Genomic DNA, 10447 nt, shown 5'->3' on the forward strand with positions numbered 1-10447 from the left:
CAGGGTTGGCCGCTGTGGGAACGCGTCGAGTCAACAGAGCACGAGAGACGATTGCTTTTAGTGGCTCGTCTCCCTCACATAAGGACCTTGAACGGAGGAGGGGCGGTCCCTGTTGAAGAACGAGATGCTGCAGAGAGGGCCTTCATCAGATATTACATGGAAAAGCCAGAGGCCGATCGACCGGATAGGTATGAAATTAATCTCCTGAATGATTAACGGATCGAATTTTCGACTTTATTGTATAACGGTTGTCTCAGTCTTCGAACTGTAGATATTTGAAAATGCATGATTGCTTCGTGATAATGGTACCCTTTCATAGTACGTTGGGAACTTGATATTTTTTTACAATGTATTTTATCTTGGAAGTTGTTAGTAAACACGTGTTGAGCACGTACCTTTTTCCTATTACGCATGCATTGCGTATTTAATACAGGGTGTGCGTATTTGAGACAAAAATGATGTGATATTTTAGTTGTCTCACGTATCTTGTGTAGCACGCAATGTAACAAAAAGAATCAGTGGATGCTGTCTTGTGCTAACACAATGCGCCAGTTGCTTGCTAAAACGATACTAGCAAACGAACAATGTTTATTCATGTTTATCGTGTATGTTGTCGCTGATCTGTTGGTTAGTGAACCGGACTACCGTAAACTATTTGATCCGCGATTCGAGTCCCGGTCGCAGTCAGCCTGTTCATTTACCGCGATTGTTAGGATAGTTAAACAATAGTATAAATTGTACTTATACCTTTCTAATCGTAAATGTCGACTTTTATAATTTTAATTCAGGTCAAACTAATTTGGGTAACGAATACAAATTTATTTATCAGATTACAAAAAAAATTTATCGTGTATACAAGCCCGTAAGTGTAACCTTATTTTGGATTCGACCTTATCTTGGAAGTATTTTTGCAGCCGCACGCAATACTTGATTAGGAAATATAAAATAGTTTAAAAATACATACAATAAACAAAGAGAGTGAGAGAAAAAGTATAGGTTATTGGATACCGTAACATAATCAACATAGAAAATAGGCCAAAAGGCAGTTACAAGTTGTCCAATAGGCCGTCTTATCGCCAAAAGCGATCTCTATCAGGCAGCTGTTTTAATCTAACGAAATTCTGAAGGCAAGAATGTCGCAATATCAAGAGTCTTCAGAGGGGTCAAATTTTAGCAAATAGCAATTTTTTTCTAGTTAATCGAACGTCTTAAAGCTACTGCAAATTTAATTGAAAGACTTCATTTAACAAAGACATGGGGCAATGCAATAGAAGCGTGTTCAAATAAATACCAATATCGCGCCCTATTAAAGGTTTTCGCCCCACGAGACCCAGTGAGGGATCTCGGAATACTCCTCTCATAAAAACGTTGACAGAGTTTCAATGGAACGATCATATATTTCAGTAATAACGAACAAATCGACTTGACGTAGACAAGGGTCAAACAGGAAGGTCCTATTCATAAGGAGATGAGTGGGCGGGAATTTGCACTAATATTAAGTCTCGACTCGTGGCCTACATTGCTTAATTGGGATGTTAATAGAATATATTGCAATCGTAACGAAATGATTTCGACAGATTTTTTTTGTGAAATCGTATTCTATAATTAAATGGATCTCTTTCTTGTATAGTGCGCGCGGAAGCGCTAGTCACCTCTTGAGGTATGTGGCGGGGTAAGACGGGAGAGGGCGCGATTGACAAGACGCACACGATATTATATTTAAGTGCAGATAAATCTCAGAATAACATGTTAGAATTAATGTAATGGGTATCTAATTGTAATATTGTATTTTTCTATTTCCTGGTTAAACAACCTTAATATTACAACACACAACCTTAATACCAACCTTATAGAACCTTCTATTACTAAAACAATCACAGAGCGAATAATGAACGAATATTGCAATAACTCTGAAATGCGTTAACAATTTTATAATCTTGCATAAATAGTACTTTGTAGCATAGTAGTTAGTGCTCATGACTGCTGGGTCGAGAGTCTCGTGGTTTCGACTCCCGCATCGGGCAAACATTCGTGTGCGGAACAGGTTTGCTTGCTGTTTGTCTGGTCGTTTATTATCTATACATGTATATTCAATTTATACGTGTATAAGTATCAGACTTTGATACCCATAACACAAAGAATCCGAATTTGGGGCCGGATAACCGTGCGTTATTTGTTTGTCGGTTATTTATTTATTTATACAACACGCGCGAATGTACGTTGCTCGTCGATTGGCTTCAGATACTGGGAGCTGGTGCACGTGCACGGCAAGCTCGATCCGCTGGTGTCCGTGGACCTGCGGCCCGAGAAGCGCGTGCAGATCACGTTCACGTGCGGGGACACGAGCGAAGTGCGCACCGTCGACGTTTACAGGTAACCGTGTCAATTCGCAACACGTAAAGGTTTTCTTCAGTTGAGGTTTGAGTACCCGTGCAGTATGCTTAGTGCGAGATTTTAACGCTCTCGACAGCGTTTTTTTTTCCCTACCTAAGCTGATAGCCTTGAGAGGCTATATCAGCGTCGCCTTAACTAGTAGGTGAGCTCGCGGAGCTCAAACCTGATGACGTTGCTAACACCAACACTAGCAAGAGCCGTGCTTCGCAGAATCTACCACCGGATCGAAAACGCGACCCACTGAGAAGATCCGGCGAGAAACTCAGTGGGCTGTGTATGAGGGTTAATTTACTCGTCGAGCCCTTCGTCGCAAGCGACGGGCTCGATAGCGTAAAAGTTAACTCATATTTGTATGGAGTTGGAACGTTTGCCGCTAGAGGCGCTGTTTCAACTGCATACAAATTTGAGTTAACTTTTACGCTATCGAGAACGTTAAAAAACTCGCACTGAGCACACTTGTTTTAACGACCTACATCATCAACTGTAAATGAATATTTATTAGTCGCCTTACGACATCCATTGTGAGAAATGGTTTAGTGCTTTTTCTAGACTCTACGCAGCCAAAACAGGGCATCATTCTCACAGAAGCGCTTAGAAGAGCTTCCTAATTTGACGTAATAATAAATTGTTACGATTGCCTGTAGGACTGTTTCTGATCTAAAAACAAGATTGGAGCGGTTAGCTGGCTTCCCGGCTGCGAAGATGCGGCTCTTTTACGTGGACCAAGAACTGAGAGATACGCAGGTATTTTTTTAGTAACATAGATCGACAGGCCTAGATGTACTTTTAACTGATGGTTGGGAGTGAGTCCTGCCTGTTTCTGCCGTGAAGCGTTTCGGTTTGAAGAGAGGGGCAGCCGTTTTAACTATACTGAGACCTTAGAACTCATATCTCAAAGTGGGTGACGCATTTACGCTGTAGATGTCTATTGGCTCTAGTAAGCACTTAACACTAGTTAGCAATAAATAAATGTAGTCTAGATAGGGTCGGAGTTTGTTGGGCAACCATACGAAATGTGGTTGTTGTCTATGAGTTCCAATAACCACACAACAATTTTTTTTAATATTTTGACCATGTACATCAGCGGTCGGGGAACCGAGGTAAATTACCCCAAATGAGTCAAATGAAATTTTGGGGGGTAAAAATGAAACTGTTGTGAGTAAAAACTATATATATTGCAGTGAAACTTCTTTAGAATCGTTGTGATTTCAAACTCGATGAAACGAAATGAAACGAAACGAAAAAATAAGTCCATAGAGACACAAACACATAAATGTATAGGATTCAGCCGGCGAGAGAATGAGATAGAACACATTATTTGGAAACACAAAGTTCACGTGATTGACCCAGGTATTTTATTGTAGGCATCGTGTGTATTACATCGACAAATTGAATAAATGATGTTAAAATGAAATTTTTTGTTATCTTTTCAAAATTATCATGGAGACTATAATATGAGAGATGCTAAAAAGAAGCGATTTGGTTTTTTTTGTTCTTCGCCATGGGGTAATATCAACTTACAAAAAAATATTTTGGGGTAATAATTAAAAAAGTTCCCCGACCGCTAATGTACATCGTCAATGTCAGATACACACAGCTGCTTCTTACATATGAGCCGATATTGTTGTGAAAATGAAATGACTATATTGTCAGGGTCCCGAAGAGATGAAGTACCCTACGAAGCAGCTATACTCGTACAACATCAGGTCGGGGGATGAGATCATCATCGACTCGAAACTGAAGCACTCTATATCGGCCAACTCGACCGCCTGAACTGAGGGTAATGTGGGTAGGCGGTAAATTGGAAATTTAATATATCGCCAACCTTGACAAAACGCGGTTACTTGGAACTTTAAAAAATATGTATTACCAACCTTGATAAAACTAAACAAAATTAAATTACTCACATCAAGGAGTGAAATTTTATTCTGTTTAAGCGACATTTCGCTTAACACGCGACATTTATCTTTGTAATTGAAGGTTCATTTTATTTGGTATTAGCATCAACAGTTTTATGTTTTTAATTGAACTTCAATTAAGTTTATTCCATTCAAATAGCTGAAGAAGTTTTTTTGTTATGATATTTTTTACAAATTTTAAACTTTAGATGTCTCTCCTGTAAAGTTGCAAAAATGTTGCTTAAACCAAATAGCCAATTCACCCTTGATGTATCATTGTAATACGCAGAGTTTGAACACCTCTGTTTAAATATCACATGGAGGAAATATTCACGAAAAAATACTAACATAAAAATTTTATCTTTTATCACCCTGTATAGTAATTGTAAAAGGAGTATTTTTTTTACGAAAACAAACGTTTTTGTGGAACAATTCGAAAAACGTTTTGTAGTTGAACTATTAACAGAATTTAATGAGAAATGATTGTAACATACGTTTAAGTAGAAGATTGTTTAACATAAATTAGATCATACCGTCATAAATGTCTACATACTGTATCTATGTCATGTAATATACAGGATGTGTTCGATCGATTCCCGAAAGCGAAGATAAAATTGGTGATAAGCTAGATCTAAAAAAAAGCACGAAAACAGTTCCGAAAGTGTTTTACACAGCACGCAATGTAATTTCGATAGTCAATTGACGCGCGGAAACAACGGTTTCGAAAGTTAAGCGGGGAGGCGGGTACTTTTCGTTTCATTGCTGGTTCTCAAAAATCACAAGAACGTGTATTAATAATTTCCGTTTACGTCGGTATAACGATTTAAGTCCACTTCAACTTCGGGAATGTTCTTTATGAACCCTGTACGTATGATATGCAGAAATTGGGTAGTTTTATTTTGGTGTCCCTCTCAGCGCGGGATAAGTTAATTTGTAAATCTTTATCGCCAAAACTATGTTAATTTCAATGGTTGTCACAAAGCATTTAGTTTTAGTTTATTGTTTGTTCGCTTAAGAATTCGATTTTATTGCCAATTATTACCATAGCACAATTTAAAGGGAAATTGTAAAAATATTATGTTCTATACAATTTGAAGTAAGCGTCTGTGATATGATTTGTTATGGAAACGAAATGCTTAACTTCTTCGTGTTGTAACAACATTACAGGGTGCAACTAAAACCTTGACCGAACCATGAGGGAGGTATTTAGCTCTGACTTGATTCTATTCAAGTAATATATAGAGAAGAATAAAAACTTTGAAAACAAGTGGCATGCGAATATCATTTCCTCTAAGTCTGTAAAATTCATTAAAATATTTATCGTATACAAATTTAAGGTAAGGTAAAAAATATTTATTCGATAATAGGCAAGAACGAGCAAAATAAAATCAGAGCGATTGTCTTTTTAAAATTAGACATAGATAAATAGGCGAACTTTACATAAAAAATTAATACGAACGTAGCTAATATGAATGTTGAACAATTATATTTTTGTCTTCCCAGACAAAATAATAAGAAAAGAAAATTAAATTAATTTCAATGATCAAATGAATTAAGTGATAGTGAAGTATTTTTCATTTTATGCTGTAGCTATAGAAACCCATTCATGATTATCGCAAACTGTATGAAAATGAAGTTTCTTGGATATTCTGGTGCGCCTTCTGACGTAGGTACGTTGATGGTACTGTGATAGAAACATTTCTTTAAAGCGCCAAAATTATATTTCATCTAGAATTCTATCTAGAGAACGGCTTAGGGATGCATAGAGGTCATACAATTTAAAAAGTGCTGCTCAATTCTAATAGTTTATATAATCGCTTTACAGGAAATGAACGTAAACATTTTGTGAAATTATTATTTTAATATGTAATAGTTAGATTTTATTTTATTACACAAGCCTTTACATGCCTCTCTTGGTTTGAACAGGGTTTTTGTTCCACCATGTGCAATTTACGCTGCAAGATTGAAAGTGATATTCGTTTATTATACTAACATTTAACTGCCATTTTCAAATTTCAAGTATTTTATATTACTTTAATGGAAGCTATGGATTCAGTTTGGCCATACAAAGGCGTGTTTAAATCCACGTATCGTAAACATGATACATTAATAAAAATAACAGCGACATGTTATTTTAATACACTGATTGTTAGGCCATTTGTGCCAAAATATTTGGAAAATGATATGTTGATTGGAAAAAAAATTGTATACATTTCATTTGGGTTAGAATTATGGAAGAATTTCAGATAATACCTAAGACACGGTATTACGATGTTGTTTTAACTGACTTGTAATCAAGGTTTTTAACTTTTGTTAGTCGTCTTCTAACATAGAAAATATACAATTGGACATATAAATATTGTTTTATTTTAATGGTTTCGTATTTTTTCCTGATCATATGCGACTGTTACGCGAGAGCTCTACACGATTTCAACGGATGATGACCACTGGCATCTCTGGTGAAGGCGAAGCTGACGAGAGCAGTGCGAGTGATGTGATCCATAAGGTTTGTTATGAAGACAAGAATAAAAATAATTTTTAACTTTTCATTTCGCGTTTATTATTTCCAAAGTTTCAGATACTACAGGTTGCCGTGATCACAATTAGTGTTATTTTGCCAACACGTAGATATTGCGCTATCTACCGTCAATATTTTTTTATAAAAGGATATTACCTTTACGTATCTTTTATGGGCGAGAGTGTTCTCGTCTGTTCATGCGCAAGTTATTCCTTCCATTTAATTCAGGTTGCGTCAATATGTAACCTTGTCCCGTAAATAGCTATCATAGCATTCTGGACTTGTTCGACAACATGGCAATACACATCCAGCCAGACTTGACTACCAATTTCCTCAGTCCTTCTGCTTAAAAAGTTTATCAATATTTCGACTTTGTCAATTTCTTTTTTAATTACCATCTCTCTCATATACTCTGCTATCATTCTGATATCGCAACTTAGAGGTTTTTGGCCACTGTCTAACCAAGCTCTCAGTAATTCTCTCGCTTTATTCCACGGCAGACCTAAGAGGCCTTCCGTTTTTTCAACTTTAATTTTTGTTTCTTTGAGTGAATTTTGTGGTTTCATCATTGGATTCTTGAATGGTGTATCTCTGGCTTCTACTCCGGATTTACTTATGGCACGTTTTTTTTCTTTTTGTTCTAAAGTAAGTGCCTTGGGTGGTCTTCCTCGTCTTTTCCCTGGTGGTGATTTAGTTTTATCAGTTGTTGGAGATTTTTTCTTTAGCCTAGAATTTTTCAATTGAAGTTGTTTATTTTCATTGTTCTCTAAGTTTATTTTGTTTGAAACAACTTCAGTTTTGGATTCTCTTTTGATATTTATGATTGTTGGTTTGTTACAAAGAAATTTACTGATGGCACCTTTACTTTGCTGTTTAATAATTAGCACCAATTTTGTTACTTGTATTCCAACACCTCTCATTTCTTTAGCATCTACATTTATTTTTTTAAATATCTCAATAGTTTCCTGGGTTAGCACTTCAACATCATTAGTAGCTGCAGGTAGATTATTTGATTTATTAATGACATTACAATATCCATGACCCATAAACTTTGCAGTCTCAACTGGTGCTTCTTCAGCCCTGACCATCAACTTCAAAGTTATACATTTTCCTAAAACTTTAAATTGCTGCATTCTTGAATGTACCTCAGCAGACAACTGTTTCAAAAATTCAATAGCTTGATCATTATTTTCGAATCTAATACCATAGTTAACTTCAGCAGAAACTGATTTTCGCACAGTGTGAAATGCTAAAGCATTTTGGCCACGACCTCTGCATTGATCAAACAGTTGTGCTCCAGTTTTAGTGCCCAAATGGCATTTTAATGTGGCTAAAGATAAACTCTGTAATGTTCCACAAGTTGTATGCCCCAATAACTCCAATTTCTGTGATATTTGTCTACCGACACCTGGTAAGTCTTTGAGATTGATTTCATACATGAAATCCTGTACCAGATCTGCAGTTAGAAAGAACTGGCCATCAGGCTTAGCTTTTTTGGTGGCCAACCTTGCTTGTAACCGATTTCCTCCAAATCCTGTTGAACAAGGACATCCAGTTTTTGTTTTAATCTCTTCTCTCAAAATTGTAGCAAAATCCTGCACATTCATGTTCATATCTTTCAATAGTTCTGTACAGTCAACATACATCTCATCACATGAGACTGCTTCTATGTCTAATGTATACTGGGCTACAGTATTGTATAAAGTATAAGCCACTTCTTTGTAACCCTCAAAATCATATGGAATGGTTTGTAAATCAGGACACAATCTTAACGCTACACCCATAAACATACCATTACCAACTCCCCTGGCCCTAGCTTCATATGAACATGATGCTATCTCACTCATGGACCCAAATTTACTCTCCTCATCTCCAATATTATCAACTCTAGTTTCAATTTCCAATTCTTGACCCTGTAACCCAGTGTCTTTCACAAGTTTTTTGGCCTGTTTCTGTTTATACAAATTAAATTCTGCATTCCTGTCTACACCAGATCTTTTGATGTGCGGTATTCCTCCTTTAGAATGCGTCACAGCTACAGGTTTACCTCTCAACTCTGGCCTATTACGTAGCCCAACTGACACAAAAAAACAATCCATATCAATATGCATTATTGTTTTTCCTTTTTCAAAGACTAATTGCGATAATCGATTATTTGATGATTTAATTATGTCCTTCAGATTTTGTCTTGCGGGAAATACAAAATTACTTTGTTCTCTCAAATCATTCACATACTGCTTGAAACATGCACCCAATTGTGAAATATGATGTAGCCTTGAGTTGTTGTAGAACTCAGAAATAAAGTTGGGATCTGCTGCAGTTTTTGTGACCTGCAACTTTTCCGGATTTATCTCATTTCCAGTTCCATTAATACTGTTTTGGCACATTTGTTTTGTTGTATTTATTGTACTTTTTTTTAAATTTATAGAATTGAAATAATCGTTGTTTACTATTGTATCTTTATTTTCAATTAAAGTTTCTTTGAGTGAACTATATTTCGTTTCATCTATATCTTTGTCATTTGTCACTCTCTTTGTGAAGTTTAACACTCTTTGTGTTCTTGAATGTCCAAAAAGCAAGTAATTCCTGTAATCTAGTAACTTTTTCGCTTTAATGCTATCAGTTATCCATTCAGGCTTAACCACCCTCGCTAAAGACATATTCTTCACTTTCGTATCTGGCAAATTTGTGGCGATAATGAAATCTTCGTTTCTTTGATAAGTGTGATAAACACCGCCGTGTTTGGACATTAAACACTTAAGTTCATCTGCTGAAGGTATAGTAAATCCATTTACAAATATATTAATACCAGTGAAAATATTCGAAAGAATTTCTTCTTTTGCGGTAACTGAAGTAAACTGATTTTCCAGTTTCGCAATTTTGGCTTGCATATAGCCTCCCCATGCCTCGAACCCATTGTCGGGGAAATTATCATCACGTTTATTTCGACTCATTTATTATAAATAAAAATAAGGCTTGAGCTGATCACGTCATGAAATTAATATCACAGTAACGAGGAAAGTAGCCATAAATTGATTGGTCTTTCATTTGTTTATTGTTGTTAAATGTGTATTTATTGTATTGTTGTTTATTTAAAAAAACAGTAGGTAAGGTAGGTATTTGTGCTTAAACTTTATTTACGTAATAACAGTTTTTTTTTAATTGGCGCGTAGGTTTTTTTTAAAGGAATTTTATGACCTGGTGACTAAAACCTTTAAGTCATGTCTTATTTTAATTTATATTCTTATTTTTATGAAAAATGATATTATGGAGTGAAATGAAATGAAGATGATTAATTAGAGAAACTAATCGACTGGGATGAAATTAAATGAAATTAATTGAGGGGAATTAATATGGGATTAAATATAATCTCACTAAAATGTGGTCATTTACTAAGATTTTTTCAGTGGACTTTTTGGAGGATCCCGAGAAGTTACGTCTAGCGGCTTTGTTTCATTTTCCCACATTTGTGCACTTTCACAGATATTAAACAGTTAATAAACCACCATTATTACAAATTTATCCCAGAAGAAACACTAAATAGACAAAATAAAACGAATCACACAACTTCACTCCTCGCATTCCCGCCAAAAAGTCCTGATAGGTAGGTATGTTGAACAAAACATAGATAATACTT

At 35.8% G+C, this 10447-nt stretch overlaps 2 protein-coding genes across 2 annotated transcripts in view; one reads left to right on the forward strand and one right to left on the reverse strand.

Moving 5' to 3' along the window:
* LOC101745720 (tubulin-specific chaperone cofactor E-like protein) overlaps positions 1–6649 on the forward strand; it is a 33524-nt gene extending 26875 nt beyond the window's left edge. Inside the window, exons 6-9 of the mRNA XM_004928279.4 lie at positions 4–188; positions 2242–2373; positions 3039–3138; positions 4048–6649. Coding sequence (XP_004928336.2) covers positions 4–188; positions 2242–2373; positions 3039–3138; positions 4048–4167 — 537 coding nt within the window. The 3' untranslated portion in view covers positions 4168–6649. The remainder of the gene's footprint in view (positions 1–3; positions 189–2241; positions 2374–3038; positions 3139–4047) is intronic.
* Positions 6650–6827: 178 nt separating this feature from the next.
* Positions 6828–9983, reverse strand: LOC101738854 (DNA repair protein Rev1). The gene has a single exon (XM_012692076.4). The coding sequence runs from the start codon at positions 9762–9764 to the stop codon at positions 7035–7037; it is 2730 nt and encodes a 909-aa protein (XP_012547530.1). The 5' UTR covers positions 9765–9983; the 3' UTR covers positions 6828–7034.
* Between the last annotated feature and the right edge of the window lie 464 nt (positions 9984–10447).

Source organism: Bombyx mori, chromosome 18 (assembly GCF_030269925.1).
Source record: "Bombyx mori chromosome 18, ASM3026992v2".
Taxonomy (NCBI): Eukaryota; Metazoa; Arthropoda; class Insecta; order Lepidoptera; family Bombycidae; genus Bombyx; species Bombyx mori.

Bases quoted from the DNA above. Each gene is read 5' to 3' on its own strand.
- LOC101738854 (XM_012692076.4), bottom strand. From the start codon at position 9,764: ATGAGTCGAAATAAACGTGATGATAATTTCCCCGACAATGGGTTCGAG.